General features: G+C 40.8%; 1 protein-coding gene across 2 annotated transcripts in view; it reads left to right on the top strand.

Moving 5' to 3' along the window:
• The first annotated feature begins 17,190 nt into the window (after positions 1-17,190).
• The window catches only part of LOC147896628 (protein phosphatase), a 38,676-nt gene continuing 37,127 nt past the window's right edge, over positions 17,191-18,739 (top strand). The window contains exon 1 of one of the 2 annotated variants that reach the window (XM_087381948.1): positions 17,191-17,433. In XM_087381948.1, coding sequence (XP_087238074.1) covers positions 17,357-17,433 — 77 coding nt within the window. In that variant the 5' untranslated portion in view covers positions 17,191-17,356. The remainder of the gene's footprint in view (positions 17,434-18,739) is intronic. The other variant, XM_087381947.1, reaches the window with a different exon arrangement.

Genomic DNA, 18,739 nt, shown 5'->3' with positions numbered 1-18,739 from the left:
TTAGACTTAGAGAACGGAAGGAATTAAAAAGGAGATTTAGTAAAAGGAACTCAAAATTCACAAATTAAAGAAGGCAAATATTGAAATTAAACAAAGCACTAGTGAAAAAAGAGGGGGTAATGGGTCTGCTTTGGCGACGCGTCATAGAGAGCATGCGTGCAAGGATCACTAGGGAATTGGAGTCTGTTGGTAGGGAGGATGGGAGTACGAATGCATAAATACAGAGTGGCAGGCTTGTAGATGGGACTCATGGGAGATCGAAACCCGAGTAAGGGCAAAAAGAAATGGAAGGGAGAGGTCAAGGGTGTGCAGTACAATGGAGTCCTACATGCAAAAGAGGAGGCATACCTAGTTATCCAAGACTCGCTGGGGCAAAGTATGGGCAAAAAAGGTGGTAGTACTGGACTGCGTGTATGTCTGAGCAGAGTCAAAGTCCGCATTGAAGGCAGTTTAAGTAGTGTACTGTACAAGTAGCTGCAGCACGAAATTTGGGGAGGCTACCTGCGAAGGACATTTGTGGAGTAGTATGGAGCAAGGGGGTTGCGCTGCTACAAGACAGATTGTAGGTGAGTAGGAGATGTGACTTGTGATATTAGGACCTCTAAAGTGTAAAGGATTCACTAAGGAGCGCACGGGTGGGGGAGTGAAGGTTGCGTATTTAGGGGGAGTAAAGGTTGCACAGTTGGGAGGTAGTGGACTCTGAGTGGAGAGTCACTAGAGACTGTGAAGAGGCTTGCAGAAAGTGAGGGGGGTACTAAGTAGAGGGAGTTTTAATAGGGAAAGGTGAGGGAAGTTGGGAGAGTCGAGTATGAAGTTAGGAAAGGATCGAGAAAATATTTGGGTGGAAGATAGTTGGGGGAGGGAGAAAGGGCGAGTGAGTGTGCAGGGAGATAGCTAGTCAGGTTAGAGGTAAGAGTAGGTTAGGGTTAAGAGTGAGTTAAGGTATATAGTAGTTAGGGGAATAATTAGGGAATGAGTTAGCTAGAGGAGGGAGAGAGTAAGTAGTTTTTAGAAGTAGTTAGGGGGGCAAGGGGCGGGAAGTGATGAATGATTAGGTATAAGGTTAGGTTAGGGAGTGTAGTTAGGTAAGGGAGTTGTTCAATCGAGGAAGAGAGGGGGTCAAGGAGAATAGAAAATAGGGGGAAGAAAATTAGAAATTAAGAAAGAAGGAAAGAATATATTAGGAAATAATTAAGGGAAGATAAGGGAAAGAAAATAGGAAAAAATAAGAAGGCTTTTAAGGAAAATAAAGAGAAATAAGAATAAATAAAGAAGAAAATGAGGGAACATTTAAGAAGGGAAATGCGAGGTAAATGAATGGAGAGTGGGTGAAAAGAGGGAAATACTAGGGAGAGAAAATGAAAGAGGGGTTGGGGGAGGGGGGGGTTGTCGAGGGGAGAGATCTAATGAGCAAGTGACCAAACCAATGGAGGAAGGGATACTAAGTGTGTGTGTGTGTAGGGCTACTTGTGGATTCACTTGTTATGGAGATCTATTTGGATTTGGTTAGCAAAGGCCCATTTCATTGCTCCTATTAAATAGAAACAAGCATTGTTGGGGGAAAAAGGTGATATGAATGATGATCATATCAATAATGGAGTTTGATCAAGGCCATGGTTATTTGACATATTTAGATGAATTTTTTAAGGTGCTTCCGATTGACTTTAATCAAGAGGCACACTGGGATATGTTGGAAACTCTTGGTTATTCTTGGGATCATCATTCTGACTTCAAGCTTGGATTTCAAGCTCTTACTTCTATGATTTAGCCTTATTGATTGCATGTTCCCTTTGTAAACTTTCCTTTTTCTTAATTTAATTTCATTAGCTTCACCAAAAAAAATTCCTTCAATTTTTTCCAATTTTACCATGAAAAATAATAACAATTTTACCAGAGAAAATAAGCTTGTTGACACCCTACTACTCCAAAAACCAATCACCATTTGTGTAACCCACTATGTTTTGCTAATTCATGTAGACACTAATGTGACAAGACGTCCATCATTAGCTGTTATTTGTCATCTACACTTTGCTTGGGACATTCGCCTCCTTTGTCATTCACAATTGTATTTGTCTACTACTATGTTACCCTCTGGGTTTCTTTTTCTTTTCTTCCACTTCCACCTTCATCCATCTCTATCTACATCATCTCTCTTACCATGGAGGAGCATATAGCCCAAACAATATGTATTTTCTTTTCCTTTGCTCCTCACTTCCACCTTCATCCATCTCCATCTATACCATCTCTCTTAGCATGGAGGAACATATAGCCCGAATAATATGTCAGAAGCAATGTCGGCCAACTTCATGGGTTACTCCCCCTCACCCAATAATAGATTTCTTGAATGAAGTACTACGAGAAGCTTTGAAGACCAATCATTTACTTTGTTTCACAAAGCTTCCATGAGCAAAAGTTTGGAACGAAGACCTTGCAGAATAGATCTTGGACTTTTACAAAGTAGAGGACCATAGCAGCATCATCCACCAAGGAATACATGTTTGGCTGTCTACAACATTATTTTGGGAATTTTTTCGATTAGTGATTTCGGCAACACTAGGCATGTTGGCAAAGAATAGTAGGTGTGACAGGTACTTTAAGGAGGGAAGCTACTCATCATCATAGGTTTATCTGATTAACAAGTCCCTTGATCAAGGCCTTTGCACATTCTATCGATTTATCTCTAAGTTCATAGGGCTGAAGAAGAACATCGGGTATGTGCCTTGCCAATACACCACTCGGACGATTGTTGCTACTTACAAGGATGCAAAAGAGGTAGATTGCCTAACTACATTCGACAAAACATTTGAGTCATACCTTAAAGCTATCAACGAGGGCCAAGCACATTGCAAGCTCAGATCCCCTCTTTGTATGTTGCATCATCAGCTGGTTTCAGGAGAAGTGCCATGGCCCATCACTCTCCCCACATCTAGTGCTGCGTCCGACCCAAAGAAGAAAAGTGATGAGGACAAGGAGCTAAACAAAACAAGTCGTAGGATAAGAAAGATGACAATGTAGATTCCACTACACAGTCTCAGGATTCTAAGTCAAAACACATCGGATCTAAATTGGAAGGTGCAAGTAAGTGCGACAAAGATAGGGAAGGCTCTAAGCAATAGGAGCAAAAAAATTTTGAAGAGCCCCAACAACCAGAACAGGGGGTGGAACCATAGGTCGAGCAACAAGTAGTAGAAGAGCAAGTGGTCACCATAGCATCATGCAATCCAGCCACTTTACCCATGTCTCAAACTTCTCCTAGCCTCTGCCCCCTAGTCGACAATTTTTCCCTATACCCTCTGCTACTTAAGGATGATCACACAGACCAGTATGCCACAAAGATGTAGTGGCATTGTTTGAGGGAGAACAGCATCACATACTGGATTATGTAACCAACCATTGACTCCCCCAAGGTATTGAATCATAATGTCTTCCTCCAGACACAATACAAGGACCAGTTGGTCAAGTTATTTAAGAGCATGGCTAGCCTTCGGTAAGCACATACCATTCTCAATGCAAAAAGGGATAGCCTACAAGAGCAATTGGATAGTCGGCACATCGCGTATGACAAGTTGGGGATGTGCACAGTTTTAGAGAAAAAATTTGCAAGTAAAAAAGTCCAAGCAACACTTTTTGAAACCAACCTTGCTTATATATTTCTCAGAGGAATATACAATTATTTCTTAATTTATCATTTATGGAACCATATACTTATTATCATTAAAACGCTCATTTTAGAGAACGTCATCTATATATGAACAAATAGTAAGCACCTTAGAAACTCTTATAAATTCCTTCCTACCACACTCTCTTTTGAGGATTAAGGTGATCCAATGGATTTATAAGAGTTTCCCTTAGCTTTAGCAATCCCATAATTGAAGTATTGAGAGTTCTCATGTAACAATGCATATCATATTCCTTGGATGAGTAGGAAATAGATATTGAAAACCTCATACCTAAAGCCATTATAATTGATCATAAATTCATCTCTACTATACTATCGCATATGGGAAGGCAAGAGAGGTATTTTTAAAATATTCCCAATTCTCCAAACCTAAGTACTTTTAGGGTAATGTGGTCCCTACCGAATGCTTTCCTACCATATTATGAATTAGGGAGAAGTTGTAACTCTCATATACATCTTGAAATTCCCAATTTATCTCTTTTTATTCCTCTTAAAAGTATATTTTAAATCCTATCATCGCATAGCTCATGTAAATTTGAACATTTTTCCTTTTTACAGCTGCTCAATCCAAGTTGAGGAGCAAAAGTTATGACCCCTTCTTTGTAGGCGTATTCCATCACGGAATAAGGTTGGGGCAAGCTCTTCAAACCATATTCCTCTCACAAAATACACTTGGAGGGTTAATAAAAAAGGGGTTATATCTTAATTTCATAATCTATCCAATGGTGAAAGAAAAAAGAAGAGTATTTGAAAGTCATAAATTAAGTCACCACTTGGACATCATATATGGACATTATATGAATGTATATTTATATCTATCTATATTCATCAATTATTCATATATACTTACATATTCCTTGAAAAATTTTGGAATTTTGTGCTTCCCAAAAATGACTTGAGACTGTACATTTTGACCCGTCCTACCTTTTGGCCCCTCCTATGTTTTGTCCGCTCACGTCGCTCGAGGGTTTTCGCTCTAAAAAATGATAAAGTCAAGTCACTTATGTTTTTGCATATACACACCAACCCTTTTCTCTTTAATCTCAGCTCCCAACCATATATGATGGATAGGCTCTATTGATACTAGTGAAGATTGCACCATAGAGATACATGGGATAAATTCTAACCCTAACCCTAAGGGATCATGTATATATCTTTAGTTTCTTTGAAATAAAACTTACTGTATCTTTGAAATACAACTTATTGTAACATTAGTCATACTGTATGTATGTACTCCTCACTCTCTCACTCTATTTATCTTGTGTATCATTAATCATCTTGTGTGCACTCCTTAGTTTCTCGCTCTCTCCATCTTAGTGTATTTTCATTCATCTTGTGTGCAATCCTCACGCTATCACTCTATCTTATTCTACATGGTGTTAGAGCCTGTGGCGCTCCAACTTATTACATGAGTTCAAGCTCTCCTGTTGAGCATTGTGATCTTCCTCCAATGTCGACTATGTAGAGCTTCTTCCACTCTTTGATTTGGTTGAAAATTTTCATCATTTCAAGTGCTATGGAAAGAGAGTTGTGTACCTTTGTGTCTTGTAGTTATTCTTGGATTCTTGTGAGGCTCTTTGAGATTTTGAGAGAGAGAAACGACGAGATTTTTCAAGTATTTGTGAGTCATTTAAATGAGCATTCCTATGACATGAAGGGTGGTGAGAGATATTAAGGTTTTCATTCTAAATCATTGTGCAATGGCAGCCATCACTTAGCAAGAAGTCTCAGTTAATGGTGTGCTTTGCTCACTCCGTTGGTTAACTTATGGGTGCTCGGTGTTCTGTGCTTGTGAATCCTTAACCCACTCCATGTAGCACTCAGATGAATATGCTCACTTTTCTAGTCCTTGGTGAGCTATGCATGAGAACATACCTGGGTGTGATGTAGATAGATGTCAATGGAAATCAAAACATATGATTATAATATAATCAACTTTTTCTTTGCCCAAAAAAAAAAAAGATTTCAATGGAAACAACTTGGAGGTAAGTTAGCCAATGATGTGCTCACCATGGGATAAGTTGTCCAAAGATGTGCTTCCTTGTTCACCAGTCGCCATGGGCACTACCTACTCTCACTTGTGTTCATAAGTTCTTTGTGGGTTCCACCTATGCTGGCCTGACCCAAGGGCCAACATTTTCCCTCAACTTTCTACAGCCGATCCCTCATAATTCTGGATTGGTTAAAACTAAGCACTACTCAAAGGCAGACACATGCAGGTTGAATCCATGGGGCCCTCATGCTCTATCATGCCTTCAACTTCAAGGAGCAGCAGCAAGAAGGGTCGGGGGCATCATTTGGAGAAGCGCAAGAGAAATATGGTTTGGAGAGGGAGGTTCAAAAAGGTTAACCATCTCTGTTAGATCAAGAGGAGGCCAAGGATACAAAGAACAGATGTTGAATGGACTCTCGAAGTCCGTGAGCCAACAATCCACATCCCATTGCTCAATGTGTGGGTCCTTGAAGGGGTTTGTGATGCCAAAAAGCATCCTCAAATTGAATCACATAGCATTTCACTAGCGTGATGTTCTCCTACCACTTGAACCACGGGTCCTTGCATAGGTCATAGATGTAGTTGTGCATGGTAGCTACCTTCATGATGTGGTTTCCTATCATGGATCCAAGCTACAATAAGGTGCCTCTCTACCTTATGTATATTGTGCTGGCAAACTGCTCGGTCTTGGACAAGCAAACTAAAATCCTGACAGACATGGTCATACATGGAAATCTCTAGGGTGATCAGCTCAAGTGTCGCATCGTAAAGCAATTGAGGCAGGGCCACAAGAGAGCTAGAATTTGCCAAGCCGACCTATGCCCAAGCTTGTAATGGATAGGAATTGATACTGGTGGGGAACTCGATGCAGAAATTTTGTTACTGAGTGGCAACCACAATTACATCCTGCTTGTCCAAAAATAGCTTCACTTCTCGAACCTATTTGGGTGACCATCTCAAAAATGAGTGGGGAAAAAATCTTTGCCACCTTATTTAAATGAGACAAGGGACTAGCAAAATGAGCTAGGGGAGACACCTATACACCTTGTCATAAAAGAAAACCAAGTCGTTCTAGTTCTCACTTCAACCTTCAGCTCAGAAAACCATTGGATGGTAGGATCCAATGGGTATTAAAGGTTGCATTTCTTTAGTACTACCTGAACTACTCTTGCTTTCATTAAAGGAGGGCTATTGGCCATTCTTAAAAAGTAATTGTTAACGAGTACTAAACGTTGACTTTCTTTAGTAATACCTCAACTACTCTTCCTTTCATTGGGCCATTTTAAAAAGTTGTTGTTAATGGGCATCAAAGGTTGCCTACCTTTAGTAGTATCTCAAAAACTCTTCCTCTTACTATATATAAAAGGAGGCTATACATAAAACTACCACATGGAGCATTGTGGAGGTTCAAAGGAGCTCCTTGGAGGTTTGGAAGGTGTTGAGTGCATTGGACAGCATGACTATGACACATGGCTACCACCATGGAGGGCTAAAGCGTAGATTCCTAAGGAAGCGCCCGAGAAGCTGAGAGCATTGTGTGTGTAGAGTAGCGGCAAAGCTCCGCTTGTAATATCTTGAGCTTGAAAGATGGTATCATGAATCTCAAAGGATCAGGATAGCCAAAATCCTCTCTAGAAAAGATCCAATCATACTTGCAAAATCGGGATCTAGAGAGAGAAATATTAAATCTAGAGAGAGAAAGACTAAAAGCCTACACTTTTTGAGGTCCCCCCACTTTGTGTAGGGACCCAAAAGGTCCCCCCACTTTGTGTACAGACTCAAAGGTCCCCCTACTTTGTGTAGAGACTCAAAGGTCCCCCCACTTTGTGTAGAGACTCAAAGGTCCCCCTACTTTGTGTAGAGACTCAAAGGTCCCCCACTTTGTGTAGAGACCCAAAAGGTTCCCCCACTTTATGTAGAGACTCAAAGGTCCCCTCACTTTGTGTAGAGACCCAAAAGGTCCCCCCCAAAAGTGGAGGGACTCCTGTCCAAAAGGTCTCCTACGAAAGAGGTCCCACCATGGAGGTACCTATATGGATTGTGTAGATACCCATATGTATAAATATCTCTCAATGGAATGAAGCTCCCACTCTTTGGGGTTCAGTCTTCAAGCTCACTATTGGGTTCATGTGATTGATCTCCATTGTATCCATGCTCTCTTACACTATCGTGTTCTAGCATGCCCTTACCCTTGCACTCCCTATCCTTGTACTCCCTCCTCCTCCTCCCTCCTCCATCTCCTCCTACCTCCTCCTCCCTCTTGCTCCACCCTCCTCCTCCATCCTCCTCTCTCCTCCTCCACCCTCCTCCTCCCTCCTCCTCTCTCTTGCTCCACCCTCCTCCTCCATCCTCCTCCCTCCTTCCTCCTCCTCTCTCTTCCTCGACCCTCCTCCTCCACCCTCTCCCTCCTCCTCCACCCTCCTCCTCCTCCTCCTCCTCCCTCCTCCTCCTCCCTCCTCCCTCCTCCCTCCTCTCTCCTCCCTCCTCCTTCCTCCTCCCTCCTCCTCCTCCCTCCTGTTTCCTACCTCTTCCTCCTCCTTCCTTGTCCCTCCTCCTTCCTTGGACTCCTCCGAAACCCTGAAACTCCCTTTGAACCTTGGAACTCCTAGATAGCTCTCTCAACCATGTCTCCTTTCCAAACCCTTAAATCCCCTTCTAAACCCTTGAACTCTCGTTAAGGCAAGAGCCTCCATCAATCGTTATGATCGAGCCCTTTTTCTCACCCATGCGTGCATGAGATTTGCTTTCTTGGAACTTGCACTTGGAAGAAACAGTGACAACAAATCCCAATGAATCCCTAGTGCATTTATTTGGGGAAGATACTTTTTATACCAATACTCTCTCTCTCTCTCTCTCTCTCTCTCTCGCTCTCTCGCTCTCTCTCTCAATCTCAATCTCAATTTATCTATCTATGTGTGTATGTGCATGTGTCTCTACATGTATTTATGTATGTGGCTATATGCATATGTATATATGTGTATACACACACACACACACAAACACATACACACATATACACTTGTATATTGCATATGTGTTCACATGCTTAAGTTTATGTATGCTCATGTATATGTGTATGCCTATGTGTCTACATATTCATTATGTGTGTGTTTGCCTATGTGTGCATATTAGTCAGGGTGTGTCTACACACATGTGCATGTGTGTTGTGTCTTTGGGCATGTTTGAGTGTGCACATCTCTATCTACATGTGGAGGTGGTCTATGCTTATGTACATGTGTGTATCTTGTCGAGATGTTGTGCGTTTACTCACCCATATAAACTCCAACATACACACATAGAGACAGACATGTATAATAACACCACATGCACACATATAGAGAGAGCCACATAAACAGAAACATACACACCTAGAGATAGACATGTATAATAACACCACATGCACACACAAAGAGACACACTCACACATGCCTAGATAATCAACATATAGGTGTAGACACACCCTCACATCTGTATGCATACATAGATTTAAAAACCTCTACATGCACATAGATATACACACATATACATGTGCTTTTGCTTGTGAGTACAAACAGTTGAGCATGTGTGTGTGTGATTTTATGTGCAGGTGATATCAATGTGCATGTGTGTCTATTTGTGTGTACACGTGCTTATGTATGTACATGTGTGTGCTTGCACATATATGCATGCACATGCTTACATGTGTCAACTCTGTGTGAAACTTATCCATTCATGATGTACATGTGTCAATTCTGTGTGAGACATCCATTTGTGGCCCATGCATTACTATGGTCTAATATACTTTCTCCCCATGTACTTATGTTTATACCATCCACTTCCCTCCTGCTCTTCTTTTCTATTTAGTTTTTGCTGGAATAGGAGAAACCATCCTTACTCTTTCTATGTATTTTTCGTTTTGCAATTCCCTAAATCTTTGATACTCACACATCCAAATTGACTTCTCTCTTTGAAAATTTGGTTAGAGCAACTTGCAATGTGGATATGTGGCCTCGTTTACCTTAGGAATATCTATATCTATTTACCTTCATCACATTATAATTTTTTCTCAAGGTGGTTCTTCTTCTTCACTTCCGAGTCGGAGTCCTTCATACTAGTTTCTTCAAGGCTCTCTTCGGATCTGACATTGTCCGAATCTTGATCGCTATCATCTGACTTCTTAGATTTCGTTGATTTCTTCTTGGCTTTGCTTTTTTTATGACTTGTGATTCTTGGTCACTATGCCATGTAAAGACTCTCCTGCTCACACCGCTTGTGCCACAACCATAGTGAGTCCCGTTTGTGTCCGATCCAGTGTAGCCAAAGTTGTCTTCAATTCTTGGGACAACCCTAAAATGAAGTAGTGGTTCAGTACCTCATGAGCAGGCCAATTTGCTTGCGGCACACGTTGTAGAAGTAAACAGAATGGGGCTGCATAGTTGCTAGTCTACCCTTGTCCCAATTATATGCACATGAACCCTCCCACCATGCTTTCCCCTTAATCATGATTTATACATTACATCTCTCCCTCGCCCTCGTAAGTTGCCCTCCCTTTCTACGAAGCTTGCAAGAGACTATGATTGGCTTGATGGAATCACCACAACTTAGGATATTCACATTAAAATCCTTCATAATTGAACACAATTGTATTGCCATCATCCATCAGGTTGCAAGAGCATGCTTCTAGATAGCTGCCATGAGGTCCATGAAAGTTTAGCTTGCATCTTTTCTTATCTCCTTACTTGACATTGATTGGATGTGTCTTGACACCCCCAAAACTTTGCCATGAATAGCAATACTACATTGTTGGCCTGAACTTGTGTCCACCTTGTTGATATGTTTCCTTTAGCACTATCATCTTTGAAGCATGGAACGATATGGTATTTTTGCCTCAATTGTTTGAAGATGTAATCCTTTAAAATTGACACGACTGGCCCGCCCTTTGTCATAATATGTAGCTACTTTCAAATATATAGTTTACAGCCCTACATAAGTGTAGAATCTATCCAAAGTGCATTCCCTAGTCTCTATGCTTAGAGGGTAGAGTTGAGAAGGTCTGTCAACAACTGACAACTATAATTTCATCATAGCAATGTATACGTAAACTTTTGTTTGTTCATGCCTCTTTATGACTACAAAAGGAGTGAAGAATTCCATTATGTTGTGTGTTCTATATATTTTTGTAATAATATAGCCTCGACATCCTCAACTTTTGCCATGGCTACCTAGCAATAAGCTCTACCTATTTGTGAGACTGCATGGCACCAATGGCTGGCATCCATGAGTCACTAGCTCACATGGAATATACTCTCTCTCTCTCTCTCTCTCTCTCTCTCTCTCTCTCTCTCTCTCTCTCTCTCCCCCCCCCCCCAACTCTATTCCTCTCTTCTCCTACCCTTTTCCTCTCTTTCCTACTCTTTTCTCTCTTCCTCTCTTCCTACTATTTTCTCTCTTCCTCTCTTCCTACTATTCTCTCTCTCTCTCTCTCTCTCTCTCTCTCTCTCTCTCTCTCTCTCTCCATCTATCTATCTATCTATCTATCTATCTATCTATCTATATGTATATGTATATGTATATGTATATCCATATCTATATCTATATCTATATCTAGAGAGAGAGAGAGAGAGTATGGGGAGGATTAAATATGACTGGCCAAGGTCTAGCACACTCGGTGTGGCACGAGAGGTATATATTCTCTCTCTCTTGTTGTCCTAGAATGCATTTCTGGCCCTTGTTGCCACAGGGTTAACAACTCCCTTGGACTGATTTGATTACCCGTCCTTGGGTTATGATTGAGTCTGCAAATAATGTTGTGCTGCGGTTGTCTTTACCCAATGAGTATGGTAAAGATGGCGGCGGTGATAGATGGAGCGAGCTTGTTGTCGATCTTTTCCTTGTAATCTATGAACACCGTAAATTGCTTGCTCAGTTTTTAAGAAGCCAGTGTCGACCATTTCTTCGAACAAACACACATAAGGACCTTGAAGAGATATAGCTCTTTGAAAGAGGTGACTTGTTGTTTGAGCATCTATCAAGCCGAGGTTGGGCAAATGGTCATCAATGGTGAGGGACACCTCCAGGATTACTCCTAAGGGCTCACTGTATTTTATGCTTTCCTTGAATGTTTTGGCATAACTGCCTTGCATAATTGATGCATGTTTGAGGCTCTAATGTTTCCTGGCTTGTCCATTTGATTTTAGAGTTTCTATTGATTAACGGCCAATTGCGAGGAGCATCTACACTATCTGGATCATGATGATTGGCATCCCACCGGTAGCAACCGGGTACCGCATTAAATGTGAGATGTGTGCGAAAGGAAGATGGAGCTTGTAAGTATTCAAGGAGGTACTTTTCTTTAAGTAGCTTTGGTCTACGCCAAGCAGGCTGTGGCTCCAATTTGATGCTGATGTCTGGAGTGATTTGGGCTTGGCGGATACTCATTGAAATTTCGGAGAGGTCCCATCCTCCTCTTGACTGCATGTTTGGGTATTGCCTCCAAAAATCACCAATGGGATTACCAGGCAAGGGAATCTTATCTGTATCTTGTTGCAACTCCCGTGTGAATGTGCGAATTGCATTATCCAATTCTTGAAGCTCATTGATGGAATCATTAATGGGGTCTTCCATTGAAAACTCAAGGGAGATCGGAGGAATATGTGGTCTTGGGGGAGAGGAAGAGGTTATAGGGGAAAAGCTTGAGGTCGAAGCAAGTAGTGAATTGGAGAAGGTAGAAGTAGGGATGTTAGTGGAAAGTGGAGGGAGAGCTGGGCAAATGGATTTAGCAACTTGATAGTCCTCAAGGGATGGATTGTCAAGTGTTGGAAAAAAGTTAGGTGTAATTGGATAATAGGAGTTAGATACTTGGATTAGGTGATAGTGTTGAGTGGCATGGGCAAAGAGGCATGGCAAGGAATATGGGTTAGCATGGATTTCTGCAAAGGTTTGGTGGATAGAACTGGAGTTAGGAGGGATATGAGAAGATCAAAATAGAGAGTAGCAAGATAGGGGAGATTAGATTGAAGGTAGACCACATATTCCTCTAGCAGATCTTTGTCGCTTTCTGGTAGGCATTGATAGCTTTAATGTTGGAATTTTTTGGGTATTATATATTATGGAAGTTGCTAGTAATTGTTGTAGTAAAGGTAGGAGGCCAGCTACTACCCGAAGAGGGGGGCTTCCCATCAAGCATTCATATAGTAGTATTGCCTCAGCCTTTAACCGTATGAGATTTTCATGCACTGAGAGACAATTCACATTCTTCTTCTCTTCATCCATCTGCTAGCACAAATCTCAACTAGTCTTTGTACTTAGTGGTCTGGTCCAATCAAGACCGAATACTGCATGTAACATTTTGATTTGCAAGTTTTTTCACAATATGCATTTTCTTCCTTCAACGTGATCCTCTTGTTGGAGGACTATAATGAGCTCTTGGTATAATGTAGTGATGCCTTGTAGCAAAAGATCTTGTGCTAACCCCTCCACATTGTCATCGGCTTGACCTAGTAGTTGAAGTTCCAACTTGGAAATTATTACCCATTGATTTTGCCACTCTATGCACTTGTCTTTATACTCACCCAGTGTGGAGGTGTATGCAAGCTTTAGAATATTGAATTGTTGAGATGCTTTTGGATGCCTTGGAAATTGATCGTTAAGTGTGCGGAGTGGAGTATCTCTTGCACTTGAGCATCTAGTTCTACTTTGGTGTTCACAAGTATCTCCCTTGAATGCCATCCATTCCTTCTCTAGTGCTTGAATTTGATGTTTACCTTCTTTGAGACTATTTAGCAACTCATTGTTTGTGTCTATTGTGGTATGGAGTTCACCTCTTTAAGTAGTAATGTTTCATTTAAGTGCATGATTTCCTTCTTGATATCATCACAAGTGACTTGCATTTAGGAGAGGGATAACTCGTTGACCTCTTCCTTTCTGTTCAAGGCATCAGATAGTTGTAGGTGTTTTTCTTGGAGATAAACCGTGGCTTGTTGAGCATCCTTTCTACTTTTTGCTAGAGAATTTTGTGCAAGAGCTATTGCTACATTTATTCTCCTTGAGCTTATGAATTTCAGTCTCGGCACTTTGCAACTTGGTTTGGAGTGATGCTCGAGTGATGGGAGCATCTGCCTTTCCATTTTTCTTTCCTGCTCATCTGACGCCATGGTAGCAAATAATTGAGACCATTGTTGTAACTATTGGTTGTGATGCTGTATGATCTGGAATGTGCTATGGCCTTGCTTGTATTGGACATACAGTTTAATCCCATATGCCCATGTGGAATTTTGATCTATTTCTTGAACAACAGTCTGTTGTATGGTGCCACTATAGGCATTTGGGGTTGTGATTCTAGAGTCGTGGAGTCATCAACGTTGATGACTTGTGATTCTTGATGAGGCATGCTATTTGGCTCACTTGCAAAGTCATTATGTGGCATGGTATCCTCTTGGATTTCCACACTCGAGTCCTTCTGTTGCGGGAGCAAGACTGAACTGAGTTGTAGGATTCTTTGGCAGAGTTCCACATTGTCATTCTTTGGAATCTATTCGGATTGTCACCCATCCATGTTATTCGCATCATTGAGAGTAGGTGGAGGGTCTAATTCCCATTCTGGCAATAATATCAATGTTTCAAAGTCCTCCATATCTTGTGTTGAGAGGGGTGTAGAGTCTTCCTCTTGCTCTATTGCAAACCCAATTATTATGGCTAATAGATGCACAATGTAGCATTTGCCATTGTTTGTAGTGGATACATAATTGGTTAGCAGCAAGGATATGTGTTGAGCCCAGTCTTGTAGTTTTGCTCTACAAAGGAGAATAAGAGTTTTTACTAACATATTATCTTTTCTCAATCCTGTATGATTGAAAATGTCAGCCAAAAACTTAGCTGCCTCTTTGCATATGGGATCCAAAATCATATCATGGCATATTCCCCTGCTTTGTGACTTTGTGCCAGGTGGGAATAAATCCCGAATCTTAGAGAATCTTGCATCCAAATGTTTCTTTGAATATTCTTCTTGTGACTCTGGAAACGAGAAAGCCTCATGCATAGTGGATCTACTGAGGTAGATCTATAAGGGCTTTTCTTTATATGTTACTGTGCCTTACTTATCTTTCTCCAACTCTCTGCTTTTATATGATGTTATGAATTGACAAAAGTATTCTGTGATAGCAGGTGTTGGTAAGAAGGATTTTAGCTTCTCAAAAAGACTTCCTAGACCCTTTGACTACAAGAAGTTGTAAGCATCGGCGAGTGACATGGCGAATGGTGAGACTCGTGGCCATACAAGTTGTATTGTTTCATCTGCTGCTAGCTCTTTATGCAATGCCTTCATGGGCTTCATTGAGGATTGGCATGATCTCATGTGGCATCACACATCTTCTTAAAACCTGGTCCTTGCCCATCTTGTATAGTTGTCTTGCAATGAGTTGATAGGGTGCAACTTTTAGAATGAGTTTTCTGGCATCCGCTGCTTTCATTTCAGGAGGTGGTCTTCTTGCCATTAAGTACCCAATGATGTCTGCACACCAGTCAGGCATAGCGTCTATTTGAAATAATGCGGCATTTGGTAGGTCATCTTCTATTCCTTATGGCTGTTCTCCTGTCCTTAATTGTGTGAAGTGTTGAACTCATTTTCTCACCACAATTTTGAAATTGAATTCTTTTAGTAGTAGAAGCCATCGAGTGATCCGGCCTGTTGTACATGACCGATTCACAAGATATAATAAGGCTTGATGATTTGTGTAGAATATAAAGTTAGTAGCCAATAAATAGTGTCAAAATTTCTTCACGCTGTAGATCATTGCCAAGGCTTCTCTTTTTGTTGTGGTGTAATTCACCTCCACATCATTTAGCTGTGTGCTTGCAAAGTATATTGGGTAGTCTTTGTTGTGTTTGCCAAATTGATATAACACACTCCCTACTGCATAATTGGAACCGTCAGTGTGTACATGAAATTCCATGTCCCAATGTGGTGCCATTAGAACAGGGGCTGTGATCAATCTCCACTTGAGGGTTTCAAATGCTTGTTCGCATTTGTCTATCCAGATGAAGTTGACTAGGAGTTTATATAGGGGTCTTGCAATCATGGCATACCTCAGTATGAACCTTCTATAGTATCCGACATGACCCATGAAGACTTGGACTCCCTTGGCATTTAGTGGGGGGGGGAAGTTCCATGATGATCTTTATTTTGTCCATGTCAGTTGCAATCCCATGTCGAGAGACTATGTGTCCCAAGACTGCTCCGTGTGTGACCAAGAATTGGCATTTTAGAGGATTCAAAGATATTCCATACTCTCTACATTTTTAAAGCACTAGTGATCCTTTTTTCTTGAGTGTATGCATAAGTCATTGAGGAAGACTTGTAGGAACTTGTTGAGAAATTCCTTGAAGGCGGTGTACATGACCCTTTGAAAAGTAGATGGGGCATTGCATAAGCTGAATGACATGACTCTATATGCAAAAATGCCCCATTTTGTGGCAATCGCGATCTTTTCCTGATCTTGAGGTGCACTTTGTACGTGGTTATACCTGTTGAATCCATCCAAGAAGCTATACACTTCAGATCCCGCTACCCTTTCTAAAACTATTTTAGTCAATGGTAGGGGATAATGATCTCTGATTGTTGTTGCATTGACGTTCTTGAAATTCACTCATATTCTGAGTTTCTTGTTTTTCTTAGGAACAATCACAATTGGTGACATTCAATTGGTATTCTCGATCTCATAAATGAAACTAGCATCCAATAATTTTTCTAGTTCTTCATAGACATGGGTGCCATACTTGGGATTTGTCTTGTAAGGTCTGCATACCTTTGGTTTGGATCCTTCCCTTATTGGTATGGTATGTACTGCAACTTCAAGGGAAATCCCTTTCATTTCTTTGTAGGACCAAGCCATGCAATCGCTATATTCCATCAGCAATGCTTTTAAAAGGGAAACTGGAGATTTTTAGGCATTGTTGTACAAGTTTGAAGAACAACATAAAATGATAACAGTTGCAATAATTTTAGAAGTTCCCTTGATTTAAAGGCAATTTAATTATTGTTCAAATGAAAATTCTTGAGCGTTCACACTTTTTTGTGAAACGAAAATCCTTGAAACACACACACACACACACACATATAATTTATAACTTCAAATGAAAAATCAATTTAAGTTAATTAATGTGATGATTGTTTACAATTAATGAATTAATTTAGATCACATTATGAATAAAGGTAGTGCTAGGGCTTCATTGGGATTTTTTAAAAAGCATACAAATGTTGAGATCTGTAAATATAGCAAGTCTCTTTCATATATACATAGAGAGAGAGAGAGAGAGAGAGAGAGAGAGAGAGAGAGAGAGAGAGAGAGAGACGCTCTCGATTGAAACTTCGTAAAATTTCTCAAAAGTTTAAGATCCACAAATAAAACCTTAAATGCAATTCATTGAAATTAAAGGCAACCTATGGTCACCCACCCATCGTAGATCATTAGGTAGGCACCCTATTTCCAAAAAACTCATTCTTGAGAAAAAAAACCGTTATATATATAACATACGTGCTGGATCAATAATAAAGTGCTTGATTTTGTCAAAATCCACTCATTAGCACAACACCTCGTGTATCTGCTCCTGCTCTCGATAGCGAGCTATGAGACGCTTACGTCCTTGGCTCCTTTTAATTCAGTGAAGATTAGATTTTCTTTGCCAGTGCTTCCAATCTACCCATCTAAATGAAAGAGAAAGGGAAGCTTGCTAGTACCTCGCCTTGCTCGGCTCTCAAGACGGCCTATCACGAGTGTTTCAATAGGTATGCAGAGTGTTACATAGGGATTCAGGATGCTAAGGGCCAGGGCGCTCGCTTTGCCTCAACTTGTAACATTATGTCAAACCTTTCATAGAACTTTTTATTAGTTAAAAACTGCGGTTCTTCGATTATACGTGTATGTACCGTCAAAATTCGGTGCGTCCATCCAATTCTAGCTTTCAAGCCAGTGAATATATGTGGATAAAAATTATAGACGTTTCTTCATAGCGTGATAATCTTCCATGGCTACAATCTTGAATGTGCGGTCCATTTTCAGTGCGTATACAAGGTATATAAACGTATGCACTAAAGAGGGCATGTTGAATGGGGCCTTCTTAGAAAATTTCAATGTTTAGTCGAAAGAACCCTGAATGCCAGACCATCAAGAAATCGATGCAAGAGCATGTGTATCACGAGCATCCCAACTTCTCTGTTCAACTATTTAATGTTTGGTGATGAAAATGAGAAAAAGGCAGGTCTGACTTCTTGTGCAGTGCTGGCTAAAAACGTTTCGTGAGATGGAACTTACTTCTTAACCCGATTATGTCCCCTAATCAAAACAAGAGGAACTATAATCCTTCCAGTGCAACACTATGTTTTATAAAAGAAGGCCCATTCAGCCACAAGATCTATCTATGGGATCTTTAATATAATTTCCAATCGAGACATAAGTGTCGCTAAACTCTTTATCAAAAACAAGTATAAGACTCGTCCAGCTTTGATAGGCCTTATCAAACTACATGAAACTCATAAACGTACGTTTTAGGTGCAAAGCCTGATCGTTCTTTTTGCATGCCCTCCCCCTCTTTTCCTCTTTTGGCCACTCCCTTCATCGCCAAGGCCCACATGCAGAGGAGCCAATTACACAAATTCACACCCACAAACGTGCTTTCCCTGCAAAGTGTGTTGCTTTTTTCCTGGTCCAAACTTTATTGCATGTACTCGCGGTTTAAGTTCTGCATTCCTTGTGATATTTTCCCCCCTTAATCTTGTCATTTCAGCATGTTAACATTATTTACTGTAATAAGTAATATATTCCATTCAAAACCAGAATTATAACAGAGGTGGGAGAGTAGTCTCCATCCCAAGTGTGTGCAACAAACCAAAAAACGGGAGGTGGCAGATAAAAACCTAACCACTGATCTTCGAAAAGCCAAAAAAAAAACCCCCTTAAACAAAATCTGCCCAGGCCTGCCAGAGAGGCGGGGGGGACCTGTTTCTTTTTGGGGACATGCCTACTTTCAAACCTGTGCCAAACCCTGAGACGAAGGAGTCATCTGGTAAGTCAAACCGCCGAACCTGCTTGTAG

Source organism: Dipteris shenzhenensis, chromosome 11, assembly GCF_047967505.1.
Source record: "Dipteris shenzhenensis isolate YYH24624 ecotype China chromosome 11, Dip_SZ_1.0, whole genome shotgun sequence".
NCBI lineage: Eukaryota > Viridiplantae > Streptophyta > Polypodiopsida > Gleicheniales > Dipteridaceae > Dipteris > Dipteris shenzhenensis.
The sequence above is the reverse complement of the archived record's forward strand: the minus strand, read 5'-3'. Positions and strand labels throughout refer to the sequence as shown.